The 15579-nt window shown below is 46.5% G+C and overlaps 7 protein-coding genes across 7 annotated transcripts; 6 read left to right on the top strand and 1 right to left on the bottom strand.

Annotated features, from left to right (window-relative positions):
* Positions 1–371: 371 nt before the first annotated feature.
* Positions 372–1347, bottom strand: L199_002366 (5-formyltetrahydrofolate cyclo-ligase; the record flags this gene model as incomplete). The annotated part of the gene is made up of 6 exons (XM_064888110.1): positions 372–493; positions 542–614; positions 676–749; positions 809–1006; positions 1065–1193; positions 1251–1347. 6 exons carry the CDS (start codon positions 1345–1347, stop codon positions 372–374), a joined length of 693 nt encoding a protein of 230 aa, XP_064744182.1.
* A 313-nt stretch (positions 1348–1660) lies between these two features.
* L199_002365 (uncharacterized protein) lies at positions 1661–4841 on the top strand (the record flags this gene model as incomplete). The annotated part of the gene is made up of 12 exons (XM_064888109.1): positions 1661–1712; positions 1770–1863; positions 1935–2016; positions 2076–2174; positions 2237–2393; positions 2456–2574; positions 2631–3005; positions 3060–4115; positions 4207–4381; positions 4447–4530; positions 4586–4663; positions 4726–4841. 12 exons carry the CDS (start codon positions 1661–1663, stop codon positions 4839–4841), a joined length of 2487 nt encoding a protein of 828 aa, XP_064744181.1.
* A 461-nt stretch (positions 4842–5302) lies between these two features.
* L199_002364 (uncharacterized protein) lies at positions 5303–6407 on the top strand (the record flags this gene model as incomplete). Its single annotated transcript, XM_064888108.1, has 4 exons — positions 5303–5501; positions 5591–6033; positions 6130–6266; positions 6332–6407. 4 exons carry the CDS (start codon positions 5303–5305, stop codon positions 6405–6407), a joined length of 855 nt encoding a protein of 284 aa, XP_064744180.1.
* A 1090-nt stretch (positions 6408–7497) lies between these two features.
* Positions 7498–8872, top strand: L199_002363 (uncharacterized protein; the record flags this gene model as incomplete). The annotated part of the gene is made up of 6 exons (XM_064888107.1): positions 7498–7808; positions 7861–7973; positions 8055–8225; positions 8304–8373; positions 8438–8667; positions 8730–8872. The coding sequence occupies 6 exons, from the start codon at positions 7498–7500 to the stop codon at positions 8870–8872; spliced, it is 1038 nt and encodes a 345-aa protein (XP_064744179.1).
* A 445-nt stretch (positions 8873–9317) lies between these two features.
* L199_002362 (uncharacterized protein) lies at positions 9318–10746 on the top strand (the record flags this gene model as incomplete). The annotated part of the gene is made up of 7 exons (XM_064888106.1): positions 9318–9614; positions 9686–9720; positions 9805–9917; positions 10002–10109; positions 10176–10245; positions 10298–10521; positions 10580–10746. 7 exons carry the CDS (start codon positions 9318–9320, stop codon positions 10744–10746), a joined length of 1014 nt encoding a protein of 337 aa, XP_064744178.1.
* A 1400-nt stretch (positions 10747–12146) lies between these two features.
* Positions 12147–13436, top strand: L199_002361 (uncharacterized protein; the record flags this gene model as incomplete). The annotated part of the gene is made up of 5 exons (XM_064888105.1): positions 12147–12440; positions 12511–12664; positions 12724–12882; positions 12946–13242; positions 13309–13436. 5 exons carry the CDS (start codon positions 12147–12149, stop codon positions 13434–13436), a joined length of 1032 nt encoding a protein of 343 aa, XP_064744177.1.
* Positions 13437–13979: 543 nt separating this feature from the next.
* Positions 13980–15497, top strand: L199_002360 (uncharacterized protein; the record flags this gene model as incomplete). The annotated part of the gene is made up of 1 exon (XM_064888104.1): positions 13980–15497. The coding sequence occupies one exon, from the start codon at positions 13980–13982 to the stop codon at positions 15495–15497; it is 1518 nt and encodes a 505-aa protein (XP_064744176.1).
* Positions 15498–15579: the final 82 nt, after the last annotated feature.

Raw genomic sequence — 15579 nt, 5'->3', positions numbered from 1 at the left:
ATCAGCAGTTGTGTAATTGAGAGTTGCGGGTCAAGAAGAATGTAGTTGTTCAGCGATATTGTGATTTTATTGTCAGAAGGTTGTTCCTGTTTAAGGTATAGCACCAAGATGTCGCTTTTCATGAAAGTGACCCATTTCCGCATCATCTCTTTTGATACATGTTGAATGACAAGGGACGTTCCATAGGCGTAACTGCGTTGAAAGAGATCCTTTCATTAACAGGGCGTCACTGGTACAAGCGATATGAGGATGTATGGGCAGGATAACTTCAATGAAAATAGGACATCTAACTCACATACATACATTGTGAGCCAGATGTGACATTGTGACTTCCCTTGAAATGATTACACGGACTAATATACGATATCCTTTTAATTCTTCTCCCTCCAAACTACACCTTCGGGTGAGATGACCCCATCCAATCGGAAGTCATGTTCGGTCGTAGGCACCCTTTCACTCGCCTCCAATATCTGGGGAGATAACGCCAGAGCAACTGATTGATCCGTCAGCGATGAAGGGAAGGGGGTTTCAACGAGCTTACCGAGTAACGGGGACGGTCTTTTCGATGTGTAGGACAACAAAAACCGATCGTAATATGCTTTACCTCTCCCCAGCTACAGGGTCCCATGTCAGTCCTGCCTGATATGGCTCATTGAGTACTGTACAATGTCTCACCCTGTTGCATTCCTCGTCGAAAGCCACACCAGGTACTAAGATGAGGTCGAGCGGTGGAGAAGAACGATTCATCACTGCATCAAGATAAGCTCTAGCCTTGAAATTGTCAGAAGTGTCCGTCAGTTTAGCTCACCATCCTCCCGATCTTCTCCTTCTAGGTCATTCCGCGTCTCTCCTGGGTCTAATATACCCCATTTATCCAATGGACATCTTTCCAGATCAGACGACGAGTACAATCGTAACATTCTCATGTCCTGTGATGACGATGAAGGCTGAGCTTCAGGGCTTCGTGATGGCGGTGGTGGAATGAAGGGAGTATATAATGTTGAGCCTGTTTCGTCGTTGCCTTTGTCAGACCCAAATCGACTCCATGATGGCAGATCACACACCTCTCTTCAGGATATGATCGACAATCCCATTCGTCCTTAGTTCGCCATGCTTCATGCTCAAGTAGCAACCTATCGATTTCGCTTCCTTGAAGAAAGGTTGATCGAGAAGTACTCTGAATACTGCTTGTGCTACCCCTTGAGTCAGCCAAATGACTCATATGCCAGCCAATGAGATTAATCACTCACATTGCTTTTCCACTTCACCATCTGACATACCTTTCAGAGTCCTCAGCATCGATTTCCGCAAAGACGCCTTGAGGGCGAAAGCTGCTTGGGTCGACATGTCCGATGGTTCACTGAGCTGTCCGGCAGGTGATACAAGCTGTTGAGTCATTCCAGTGAACGTTGAGTGTCTCTGTATCTGAGCATACCCTGTGACGTGAGAAGATCAACGGAGATGCATCAAAACATCGATGGATGAGATTATAGAGTATTATCGATAAACCCGATAGCGACATCTCGTTACGTAATGTGTTCTTTTCGATAAGAGATCCGAGATCTTCAGCTCAGCCTTTTTTTCGATTTTGCTCTGTTTTTCTGCTTTCTCTTTCATCTCATTCTTGGTCAACATCATTCTCACAGCTTGATGGCACAACATGCAGCCTCCTACCTTACCAAGAACCTTGATTTTGGATTATTACGACTCATGTGAGCTGTGAACAGTCAATCTCTTCGACATGTAGCTTACCATCTCAAAACGATCAGATACCAACAATCTCCTTTGTCTGTTCACTCAGCTATATAGCGATGCAGAGGTCCTCAACAAGGTGGTTGTGATCAAAGCCGACAAGTATACATGGTGAGAGCATCTAACATTATAGGTAGAACTCTGTGTTTGAGAGGAGTGCTGAACGAACTTATCTTGCGTAGGTCCGATTTTCAAGAACAGGTTTTACCCAATATTGACTGCGTGATACTGTCTCCAGGTCCTGGTAGACCAGACAACCCTTCGGTGAGAATCAAGCGCCATTCTTCATCTCGCATCTTTCATGCACTGACAAATATAACCAGGATATTGGCTTCGGGCTGGACTTGCTGAGATCTCACCCCGTACCAATCCTAGGAGTGTGTTTGGGACATCAAGCGATAGGAGTAGCGTTTGGTGCCAAGGTATGTATCCTATACGCGATGTGGCTCGCTGGAAGCTGTTGACACCTTGTGAAAACGGTCAGATCATCAATACCCCTCGAATCACCCACGGTCACGTAGTTTCTGTCTCACCAGTAATTCCGTCCAAGGGTTTATTCGATTCCCCATTCTGGCAATTGTCGGGCAAGGAGAACGATTTTGAGGTGGTCGTCTATAACAGTCTGACGGTAGACCCAAGCAGTGAGCTATTTGAATATTTTCTTTTGCACATATGTAGACATATGTGCTGAAGTCGCATCCAGCCGTTCCCGATGAGCTGGAAGTCACCGCTTGGTCTGTTCCGACTTCGGACAGACCCAGTACTGCCCAAGGATTGAGACATAGAGAACATCCTATATGGGGTGTGCAGTATCATCCAGAGGTAGGTTCTTAGATGCACGGAAATACATCTGTCTACCCGGCTAATATATTTCTTAGTCAATCTCTTCCACGCGTGGTTCAGCTTTACTGCAATCTTTCCTCGCCAAAGTCAATCAATTTCACTCCTCACCAACTTCTTTTCCTGCGCTCCCCTCCCAGATCGTCGCATCATGTGCGTATAGAGTATCCGCCGCTTCCAAATCACGTCCATCATCAGCTCTTCCCACACCACCAATTACACCCTCTGCTTCCAGAGCTCCATCTCAGCGTGGATTCAGGCGAGGCGGACTCAGCATTTCGGAGAAAAGAATGGGTGATTTAGGTAAACAGCTAAGGACTCAGGATGTATTTGAGAGTCTGATCAGGCAGAATCGAGGTTCTAGGAAAGGGAAGGAAAAAGCCATTGGGGAATTTTGGCTCGATGGTCAGACGGTATGTGATGCTTGCATGAATACTCTCGATCTCTTTGCTGAACGGTTGTCATAGCCCACGAGATCAACCACTACATCACTCGCCACGCCATCGTTCCTTCTTTCATATTCCTTGAGCACGCGTACAGTCACCCTACATCGACCATCTCTTCCTCCGAGTCAACTGATTTTGTCTGATGCGACCACTTTTTGGGATTGGTTCTCCGCTGGATCCCAGTCTCTTACATCTTCCCTTTCAGCTACGTCGTCACAGGGTTTCATGGGAGGCTGGGTAGGATACTTCGGGTATGAAATGAAAATGGAGTCTCTTCAGGGATACCAGCGGGCTCCTCGGGTAGATAGGAGTGATGGCCTAGTTGAAGAAGTCGATGCATGTTGGGGATGGGTCGATTGTCTGACAGAAAGAACAAGTGAAGGACAGTGGATAGCTCGAGGGGTGTTGAGAGATGAAGGAGTCCCATTGGAGGGAAAGAATGACGAAGATGATGAGGATGTATCGATGTTAGATTGGCTGCGATCACACGAGGTATCGCTCGGAGCAAGTCGACAAAGATGGGAAGATTACATCGAATCGATTAAAGACGTTTTTAGCAATTCCTCTTCAGATCACGCTAAGCCCGCTTCGAGCTTTCCAACATTCCGGCCCAACGCGACAGGATCTGATTATCGTAAACGAATAGATGCATGTCGAGAAGCTATACGACAAGGTGAATCCTACGAATTAACACTGACAACTCGGTTTTCCTCGTCCTGCCATCCTTCCCTTGACCCTTATTCGCTATATCTTCGACTACGAACCTTCAATCCCGCATACTACTCAACATATCTCCATTTCCCTACATTGATCACTCCGCGAGGCAAAGGACTCTCGGTTCTTTCGTCAAGTCCAGAGAGGTTTCTGAAGATAGATAAAAGTAGGAGGGTAGAGATGATGCCCATAAAAGGCACTAGAGCGAGAGTCAAGCCGGGACAATGTGTTTGCACGCCTAAAACAGGCTGTGAGGGACAGGATAAGGGCAGTGAGGCCTGCGTGGAAGAGGGCAAAAGGGTGGATGAGAGGATAGGAGAAGAATTAAGATTGGATCAGAAAGAGAGAGCAGAGAATCTCATGGTGAGGACCTTTCTTTTACAATTGCCGAGAACCATTTGCATTCGTAGTCAGATGGAAGGAAAACCGTGCTGATGTTATCGATGCTTGTTAGATCGTTGACCTGATCCGTTCTGACCTACTTTCCTGTTGTACTCCATCAACCGTATCCGTACCCAAACTCATTGCATTGGAATCTTACGGCGTGCATAACTTGGTGACTACCGTTCAGGGGACTTTGGCGGCTAATGTTGGAAGTGTGGAGTGTGTTCGACGATGTTTTCCTCCTGGTGAGTGACATGTCCCGACACTCCGATCGAATCTTCCAGCATTAGCTGATCCTGATGATACATAGGCTCAATGACCGGTGCTCCTAAATTACGGTCTGTACAGATGCTAGATGACTTTGAGAGTGAGAAGAGAAGGGGCATCTACTCTGGTGAGTCACACAGCACGACTATCCGGTTATTAATGCTCACCCACCTCATTGAAAGGCTGCCTCGGTTACTTCTCAATCGACGGAGTATCAGACCTTAGTGTGGTGATTAGGACAATAGTAGCTGAGGGAGAACGTGGGTAACTTCTTCGTTATTCGGCCCATCTTCGCTATAGCTGACGACGAAGCATTGTACAGAATTGAGCATAGGTGCCGGAGGAGCTATCACATGGTTGTCGGATCGGGATAAGGAATGGGAAGAAGTGCTTACAAAAGTGGGTAGCGTTGTTGGTAAAGTGGATGATGTGCAGTAGGTTTGGTAGGTATCGGATGTATTTTGCAGCTGTCTCCACGAACACCTGATTATCTTCCAAGGCTAACCCCGATTGTGTGCTGACGAACGAACAAATTGTACTGATCTCTTGTCATGAAACAGAAATCAATCAAGCGGGCCTCACAAAGGACGGAAATACTGTTGGAGATATGTTGTTACATCTGGGCCAAAGGTATTACTAAAGTTTGACAGCAAGTTCCTTTTTAGCGGCTGGAAGGTGAAACGAGAGGCATTTGGTATCGGTAACAACACTTGTGTGCGGCATCACTACTGATAATACGTGTTTCCATCACGACTTAACACATGCGATCTTCTACCCAAACTCTATTGTAAACTCAAAATAGCTATTCTTCGAAAAAAGTCTGAATGGTCATACCTTCAGACGACACACATAAGTAAACAGTAATCTACCTCCCTTGATCAAGACTCAACTACCCCAAAATGGTCAACTTTCGAGGCAGATCCGTCTTCCCATCTCCCAGCTCGTCGTCGATCTCCTCAAGTGCAGGATCCATGAGCTCTAACTCCCAAACAAATGGATCCTTGCCATCCAATCGTGGATCATCATGGTTTGATCGCTCTCGGCTTCCGTCGTCCGCTACCTCGGCACTGAATCAATTTAGAACTAAGCTTGCACGAGGTAGGTTGTGGTTTGCACCCATCTGCATCACATCTTACTCGCTCCATGCCGCAACAGACTCTTACTGCTGACTAAAATTGATGCGTCAGGTATCGCACCAAGCGGTTTTTACCAACCCGCAAATTTCAACTCGGATTATAACTCCCATCCCTCCACTGGGCCGTCTTTACACATTCATGGTGACATCTACATATACCCCTCTCGCGATTCAGATAGCTCCAGCGATTCCTCTGATCCTCCTTCGGAGGCAGACGCGAGCTCGACCAGCAACGATGCGCCTTATCAGATCGACGATCGCTCTGCCTTGACTCCTTATTCTCGTCAATCCCCTTTCTTTAGACCCAACAGGCCCAGCGGTATCCTCAACGCGTACAACGGTGGTCGACCACCTGAGTCGTGGGGCTCTAAATCTAGTAGCTATGCTTATGCGCCCCAGTCATCGTTTGGTGGGACAACCTCGGCTCTGACGTCTTCCAACAACAACTATTCGTCGTGGACAGGAAATTACTCATTGAATGGCGTACAACCAAAAGTGAATCTGGACAATTATGGTACCCTGTTTGGCCGAGCTGCCCAGCCAAAACTGCAGACCCCTACTACCTCTAGTAGTGATGATTTGGTACCGTAGAAGGGGGGATATGGGTTTGACTGGGGACCTCGACTCGGTACGGGACGAGTACCTGTATTCGGATTGAATTCCAGTGTCGCAAGTGGCGTTGATAGTCAAATCAGTGGCCTTAGTGATGCGATCTCCGAGTTATCAAAGTAAGTTGACTTTTTCATGTTTCAAGCATTGCACCAGAGCTTACCTCTCCAATGTTTTGGTTTAGGATGATGAAGTCACGGGGAGGTTCAGTGACTATAACTTTCACGACCTCCACCCACAACCAGAACCAGAGGGGCTAAGAGATCTTAATAAATAAATTAGCCCCTCTTCAACTCGATGCAATTGCAAGAGGCAGAATATTGGAAAAAGTGTAAAACCATTAGAATAATCTCAAGCTAGTATGGGGTAACCTTCACTTGGATGTTTCATTTGCACTGCCTTCTTCTGATTCTCTGCATCGTCGGAGAGAGCAGAGATCAGTGTATCAATTTCGGCCTTGTAATGTCGTTCGTTTGACCTCATTTCCAAAGCACTGAACGTATGTATAGTATCGATCCGCAGTTCTGTCCCCGGATCCAAAAATCTAAGTCAGTAGTTTTCCTTTTTTTGCAATCAATCTAACGGTGACCTCATCGGGTATATGATCAACCCATTAATCAGGTATCTTTGCGCTGATAATGACAGCATTGAGGTTGTCACCTGTCATCCAACATCGATATTTGGGTCAGGAACCGGATCTAGGCGAGGCTCCGCACTATTCTAGATCCGTTGAAGGCAAGATCAGGTCTGACAACGTACTGTCTACCTTTTTCGTGGTTTTGGGAAGATGGAAAGTACAGCGCGGAAGACCATTACCGGGTATCTGGCAATTGTAACCTTCTGAAAGAGAGAATATCTAGGCACAGCAGAACGAATTGAACCTTATCATACTTATAGTTACCAGTTCCAACAAGATTCAGGTACCGCACAACAACAAGTAATGTTCCAACGCCTCTTGACTCGTTTGAGGTATTCCAACCTGCTCTAGTCCACTGCAGTTGCATTGCAGCAACAAGCAATGACGAGCGTAATTCATACGATCCACCATATGAATCCGAATGAAGACCACCTCGAATATAATACATGTAAGAGCTGGGTTTCACATTGCCATCAGAGTCAGGTCTAATGGAGGAAGCAACTTACATGCACAGGTCTCACCAATAGTCATGAGCCTAAGAGCTCGAGGGCCATGTGACCTCTTTGCTCATAGCCGAATACGAGCAGGATATTCAGTAGGAAACGATGGAAGGTATATAAAGGGCTCTTGCATCTCTTGTGTGTTCTCTGTCCAGTATAGCCTACACCTCCTTTCTAAACTGCAAAAGATCAAGTAATACTCAATCGTTCACTATGTACTTTGTCACGATTATCTCCCTTCTCACGTTGACACTCGTATCCGCGACACCAATCAAGAGATTCTCCGGCGTGAAGATCCAATCATACCGAAACCGAAGATGTCTTTCACCCGTCGGACCAACTGCTGATGGTGCACAAGTCACTACTGTTGATTGTTCACGAGCCAAAACTTGGGATATCAACCCTGGCAGTGGTAGTGTAGTATTACATGAAAATCCTGGATTTGCTCTGGATGCTGGAACAGGCAGAGACAACAACGAGATTGTCAAGATCTGGACTTCTTATCCTACCTTATTCCAACAAACGTGAGTCCATGGTGAGATGACATAAGTGATGCTTATCAGGCGAGTTATACAGCTGGTTCCTCACTGGTGACAACCGAATTGCCATCACCGGTGGTGATCAGTGCCTTGACGAGGGTGATAATGGTTCTCAGACTTGGAGATGTACTACTGGAAATACCAATCAGAGTAAGTGTCATCCCTACGATCTTCTAAGGACCGACGGAGACTGTGTGACTTTGTCTGTGGCTGAATCAAGTCTCTCCATAGTCTGGTTTGTTGTCCAAAATGGCAATCCACCTCCCGCCATCTCAAGCTCTTCGACCTCTGCTCAACCAAGTTCAACTTCCTCTGCCATTCAACCTTCTCAAAGTAGTAATAACAACAACGGAGGTGGTGGTGTTTTCAAAGACCCCTCTAATACATCAAGAAGGATTCATCGTGAGTGCCCAGGTGCCTTCTAGCGCAGATGCAATGTGACGTAGCTGATTCCCGAATGTTGTTCTTTGTGACTGACAGCTAACAACCAAAACGCCCTTTGTGTAACAGCAGGTAACGGAAACCTTGAACTCACATACCCAGTCAACATGTAAGTCACTGTCCAGTACAATGACATGATATTAGTGTTGACATTATACAATGACCCATCTTAGCGGTCAATGTTATGCCAACAACAACACAATTTCAGTAGCACAGCTATGGAACCTGGCGGCCGGCTCGAAATCAGACTACATCAGATCGGCTTTCAAACCCAACCGATGTTTGGATGTTGGCTCCAACCCTGGTTCAGGATCGAGAGTATTCGTTTCTGACTGTGCGGCAGCTGGCAACAAGGTGACGAAATGGAACTATATGGCTGACAAGCTCCAAGTTGATGGTAAAAGTGAGTGGCTCCACACCAACCTGTCTTCCCCTATATGCTGACGAAGTCAACACACATTGCAGATCTCTGTCTCGATGTCGAATTGAACTCTGGCAGAACAGCTGGCAAACCCATCGATACCGAAGGAAACTTGCAAGTATGGGAATGTTTCCCTGATAACACACAACAGATCTTCACTCTCTATCCTTTGCAGGCCGCACGATAAAGGGTCAAGCTTCTGATGACGTCCATGCTTGTGTGACTCTATCAGATGTTATCTGCCATGGACAATGGACAATTTCTTGATCTCTCCTCTTTGTGGACAATCACTTCGTATGTACGGACGATCTATAGTTAGCAATGATATACAGATACTAGCAATAAAGTATAATAATAAGCTCAAAGGTATGCATCGAGTTTTCTATTGTCCTTACTGTTGCCAAGGTACTATATGAATCACATTGATCTGCGACCCAATCGTCAGGATCATCATCACCACCATGAATCCAACCACGACTCGTCCTCATGTTCCCACCATTCACCTTGCAATCACCCCCATCCTCATCGACACTTTGCCTAAGATCTCTGACCACTCATTTGCTATCATACCTCATTGAGGCGAACATACATATCGCTTGACTATTTGATAAATCGTCTCTTTCCATGCCATCATGGTCAACATCCAGTCGCTCCTCACTGTCACCGTCATCTATCTTCTCCCTAGTACCCTCGCATCACCGCTCACCAAACGTTACTCATCCGTCAAGATCCAATCGTATCGATCATTGAAATGCCTCTCGCCTGTTGCACTACCAGCAGAGTGGGAGGACGGGACAAGAGTAACAACAGTCAATTGTACTTCCGCTGTAGAATGGGATATCAACCCCGGATCAGATAGTATACTCATCAGTGGGACCAATTGGGCTTTGGACGCTGGAACAGGAGATCAGGACACTGCGATTATCAAGGTGAGTATATGACGGCAATCGCATTAGTAGTATTTCGCATCTGGGTCGGGTTTGAGCTGACGGGAGAATAGATTTGGCAATCCTACCCTGGATTATTCCAACAAACGTAAGTTTCTGTTAACAGGAGGAACTCATAACACTTGTGCTGTATTCAGAATACATGCTGATGTATAGATCTGGTCAAATCCAGTTGGTATCTTACCGATGACGACAGGATCGCCATCACTGGTGGCACTCAATGTCTGGATGAAGGTATAAATGGACCGCAAACTTATACTTGCATCGATGGTAATACCAATCAAGGTATGTTGTTTGATCTATTTTCAAATGTGCTGAGTAAAAGCTATTATGAATGCTAACAAGTAGACATGTTTTCATTTATGATAGTTTGGAATATAATCGGTACCACACCTTCTGTTCCCGGTGTATCACCATCTATCCCTTCTGGTCCAGTCTACGTTGATCATCCAGTCAGTGAGGGTCGACGTATACACCGTGAGTGTATTCAGCGAAGGCTCCAATATCAATACAGTACATCTGCTGAATTCGGACCTGATCTAGCCTATGGTAGAACCGATCTATGCGTCATGGTGGGTAATGGTGTGGCATCGGTGAATCAACTTGTCGATATGTGAGTTCGCCTTCAACGCGGTCTCTTAAAGTCGAACTAAACTTTCTCCCAGCGCCTATTGTCTTCCGAATACTTCTCCATACGTCCACTTGCAGCTCTGGAATATCACACTCAATACTCGTGCCCATGTATACCTCCAAGCAAATCCTACACTCTGTCTTGACGCCGGAGAAACTCCGAGAAACGGCACCAGGTTGATCACATATGGATGCGGAAGTTCGTACAACAGACAAAACTGGTTGTGGGATGGTACAATTTTAGCCTTAGATTCGAGAAGTAAGTTCAAATCAAGCGTACACAATTAGTTCTACACTAAATTGGTGTGTACCGATAGATCCATCCGAAGCGTTGCCGCTTTGCTTAGACGTTGAGCTGAACTCACCTACGACACCCCAACAACCCTACGATAGGTTAGAGAGATTACAGACCTGGACCTGCTTTGAGGGTAACCGTCAGCAAGTGTTCTCCGTTTCCGGCGATGAGCCCGCAGATGATTGTTAGTTGGCCTGTCAATAACGTATCCTTTGCTTCCTATAATGCTCCTATGAATAATCATGTGACCCAATTAGATGGAACAGCTCTAAACCCGCAATATTGTCGCTTAGACGTCTACCATCCACCAAGCTGAATTTGAGTCAAGACAAATGAGTGTCTTAGCCACGCACGTCATTAACCATGCAGCAAGTATTGTAAGGTCAAGCCATCTCATCATTGAGGATAATCAAGTGACTTGAAGTTCCGAGATGACAAGACGGTCCGAGTCAATACAAACAGTGAGACATCCGACCGGATGGTGAACAGGTAGCTTAGGTACCTTACCATGGAAGGTTTGGTGAAGGGGTGCTCCGATATGGCCCGAAGTAAACCAAAGGGGCCGGTTGTTTTCCAGAGGGGTTATTGTGTTGTACTGCATGCAGTGCACGCATTATCTTGTGCTGTTAATACGAAGACCCGGGCGTCTAACAAAGCACCGAAGAGCACAGCTTTCGTTGGACCCCGTCACGCTGTTTGATGGGGCAGCCATCCATACGGTTTGCCGATGTTTACTGTGTTGTGTTGTGATCCATCCACATCGGGTGAGCTTAATTAACAATCAACGCCAAGCAAGGTCCAACCCAAGGAACAGCAGACATGCTTAAACCCCAACCTGTTTGGCTGAGTTGTTTACCTCTTATGGCATCTCGATGTGGATACCCCAGAGATCTCTTTGGGGAATTTTCCTATCCGTAGTATGTTTACGCCGAATGTCACCCTGTCCAAGACCCGACTCATAACTGATGAGACAAAAACCAAAAACCAAGCATCCAACAGTGATCGACGGACAAGGTTAGTGCGGAAGTTTATTCCGCATATGTTTTACATAGCCCGTTTGTCGGTCTTGACGACCACACCAACTTGTTTGTGTTCAACTGTAAACACACACGTTTCCGATTTCTTGGTTTTCTACGTCATGAGAACGACGTCGGTCATACCAGCTCGTCTTCGGTTCCCCAATCCCATTGTTTACTCAAGGTAAAGCCTGATGTTGATATGCTCGGATAAGCATGATGGATCCCTCCGGACAGGCGAAAAGTCAGTCAACAACATCGAGCAGTCCGATGCACCGATACCTGAAGAGGTAAAAGAGGACTATTGAGAGGAACGTCATCGCCGTCGAAAGGTCATCTGACAATATGTCCTTCAGGTTGTGAATCTCTTGTTGTGGTCAGATACCTCAACCATCTTCGGACCGGCCGAAATGTAGACCCCCACCATCAAAGATTCAAGGTATATAAAGGACGCCTTCGAGCGGTCAGACAGATCGATCCTCTTATTCCTTCAACTAACTAATCATCTTCTTTTAGCTTTCATAACTCATTACTAAGTATCACCAGCCCATCTTCGTTCAGTCTTTTTTCATCATGCAACTCTCATCCCTTGTAGCTCTGCTTCCTTTCTTGGCTATTGCTTCTGCCTCACCTGTCGACCGATCCCTCGGTAAGCGATACAACGGTGTTCGAATCAAGTCCAACCGAAACGGCCAATGTCTTTCCGTCCCAGGTGATGCCTTCGGTGATGGAGTAAGAGTCCAAACCGTTGACTGTGCCCAAGCTCAAAAATGGAACATCAACCCGGGATCTGGAAGTGTCATTCATGTCGCTTCTGGTTTAGCTCTTGATGCTGGTACCGGTAGGGACAACAATGAAATCGTTAAGGTGCGTAACTATCTTCTCGCTATGCATTGACCGCCAGGTACAGAGGCTGACTATGAACCTATGATTATAGCTCTGGACCTCCTACCCCACTCTCTTCCAACAAACTTGGTACTTGACCGGTGACAACCGGATCGCTATCACTGGCGGTGACCAATGTTTGGACCAAGGTAGCGAATGGGAAGGTACCCAAACTTGGCAATGTACCACGGGCAACACTAACCAAAGTGAGTTATACTGCACTTATATACCTCTTGTTAGGACCAGCTAACATACCTGTCCCCAGTCTGGTACCCTATCGACGACAATGGAAACAGCTTGGACCCCAACGGCGGTGGTAACAACGGAGGTGACAATGGTGGTGATAACGGCAGTTCTCCCTCACCAGACGTTCCAGTCAAGGATGTTTACCCTGATCCTACCGATGGTTCCCACAGATTACATCGTAAGTTTGTCTTAGATATCCCCGTCGCCTGCACATCTGACAAGGTCCTACTGTCTTTCATAGCCAACGGCCGAGACGACCTTTGTGTCACTGTTGACTCCGCCAAGGTTGATTCAGGTACTCAAGTGAACATCGCTTACTGCGCTCCTAACGACTCTGATACCTCCAAATACCAACTCTTCTGGGTTACCGGCGGTCAAAAGGGGGAAATCAAGTTGAGAGAGTTCCCAGACAAGTGTCTCAATTCCAACGTTGCTGGCGGTAACGGCCAAGCTGTTTGGATCGATGATTGCAACAAAGCTTCCGAAACTCAAAGGTGGGACTACACTGGTGATAAATTGAGAGTCGACAATGGTGGTAGTGAGTAACAACTCAATCATTTGGCCTAATCGCTCGATATTCAGCTGATCGTTGCGATTACCCTAGACACCTGTCTCGATGTCGTTGAGGGTTCAGGAAAGACCGCCCAGTCTCCTTACGATATCGAAAAGCGACTCCAAACCTGGGAATGCTTCGAAGGCAATACCAACCAAATCTTCACCATCAAATACTAGTCTGACAAGATTTCACTAACAATGGACAATGCCAAAATGGACATTCTGAATCAATAACTCATATTATTCTTTTCTGGGGTTTACACTTTGGCAATAGCAGTGTCTGTATATTATTATAAAAGGGAATTCAACCAAAATGTATAGTATCTTGTCGAACATCTTTTCAGGCCGGTTGCAACATTGTCGTCCGCTTTGTCAACAGTCTTGGTTTTGGAATCGATGACACATATAGAGGACATCATATCCTCGGTAGTGCTGTCATCCTTTCAACAAGTCCTACGGTATTGCAGTTGATATATCTTCGAAACCTGTTTCCGCATTCAATCCTTTCATCCGATTTGGATTTCAGAAAAGGAAGGGATTATCTGCTATACGGGTACAGGGGTGTTGTTTACTCGAATATATAAGATTGATTCAGTCCTGCAGCCATTTTTATTTTGATCCCAAGAACAACCAAAACCACCTTCCTTTCCCCACATAATCCAACCGGAATACCTCCCAAGCACTACCATTCACTTAGCCCCAACTGTGCTCAAAGGCGATATGAGATCAGTCTCAGACAGACTCTCAGGTCTCACGGCCTCCTTCAAATCCCTCAAATCTCTCAGACCATCCCGAATAGTTGGCCGTTCCAAATGTGACCTCAGACCAAGTCGTCAAGACTGGGAACATTCTATATCGCCACCTACTCCGCAGTATTTAACTTACGACTTCGATGCCTCCGAAGTCTCTAGCCGGTCTCGCCGGTCCTCTTGGAGGGAGAACGAGCTGGCATCAGACTCAGTGGACAGTCGAAGATCCTATATACTTCCTCTACAAGAGTGGTATCGGGCTCAATCGACTCTGATCTATCAATTGCGCAATCAGCTCTCTGCATCCGACTTGGTCGAGCGCGTGGAACAAGCCGAATCGCAGCTGTCAGATGCTACCTCATTCAGAAGATTAGCTAAAACGGCTCTTGAGGAAAGTTCAAGTCGGACAGAAGGATATTCGGAACGCGATGTGTTATCGTCCAGAGTGGTGCATGCCGAAGCTGAATTGAGAGAATATGAAGCTCGAGAGAGTTACGACTCAGCACAATCCGACTGGGCGATGTCAATACTTCGCGAGGAACGATTGAATAACGATTATCGTGACCTAGCTCAGGGATGTAAACCCCGGAGACGAGATGATGACGACGATTGGGCGAGCCAAGACCCGGATCATTACTCGTATTTGAAGAGCTTGGATGATATTGCAAGTCGCTTGGGACTTGAGGATCGGCCAGCCGAACGATCCTACAACATCGATCGACCCCTCACGGCTCCTCCTATCGGGTCTTCTCACTTGAATGTCAGACCCATCGAGCCATGCAGTACAGCTTCGTCCACCTCAACCTTGTCAAGAGAGAATCCGGCTGCAGATAGATATAGACATGGGAGGTTGTCCATAGACTCAGAAATTGCGAAAGGGAATTTCACTATGCCTGACTGGGCGATCGATACGTCCAAACTCCGAGATTTTACCCATCCTTCCCCAGACACGAAGCAGCTTTTCAACGGTATACCTCTCAGGCTGAATTATCCATCTGATTGTGACAAATCCTCTTCTTCAACACCTACGTCAAATGATCCCAATCAGCGGCTTTCTCTTCCCCTCTCGTTGTCACTTCACGCTACTGGTCCTCCTCATACCGGCCTATTGCTGCTGACAGCAGGTCCTTCAAATGATAGTGAAGACGACGGATACATTGATTATTTTCCACAGCGTCCTACACTATACTCGTCTTCTTCTAGGCCTTGGACCTCAGAGGGGTTTCTGTACAAACCGCTGAGTGAATTCGACCCTCAAAAAGGCGATTACCAGGGAGGAGAGATACGTACAGCAAAAACAGCCTCGCAGGAAGATGATCTGTCTTCGATATCTCACTGGTTCGATGATCGCGGTCACCGGCCCACAGAGACAAGAATGAAGTCCTCGCTCACAAGTGGTCTAAAATCCTTCGTGAACTTTGTCTCTAGCAGAGCAACGAAGCTGGAACGCTTCGCCGAAAGTAGACTAGACAATATTTTGTCTCACTGAGTCGAAAGGTGTATGAGCATGGTCAGTATATGTGATAGAGTCGGAGGATCTGGAATGATATCAGGGTCTGATCGATATGAAG

Source organism: Kwoniella botswanensis, chromosome 1 (assembly GCF_036426115.1).
Source record: "Kwoniella botswanensis chromosome 1, complete sequence".
Lineage (NCBI taxonomy): Eukaryota > Fungi > Basidiomycota > Tremellomycetes > Tremellales > Cryptococcaceae > Kwoniella > Kwoniella botswanensis.
Note: the sequence above shows the minus strand (reverse complement) of the source record. Positions and strands in the feature narration are given on the sequence as shown.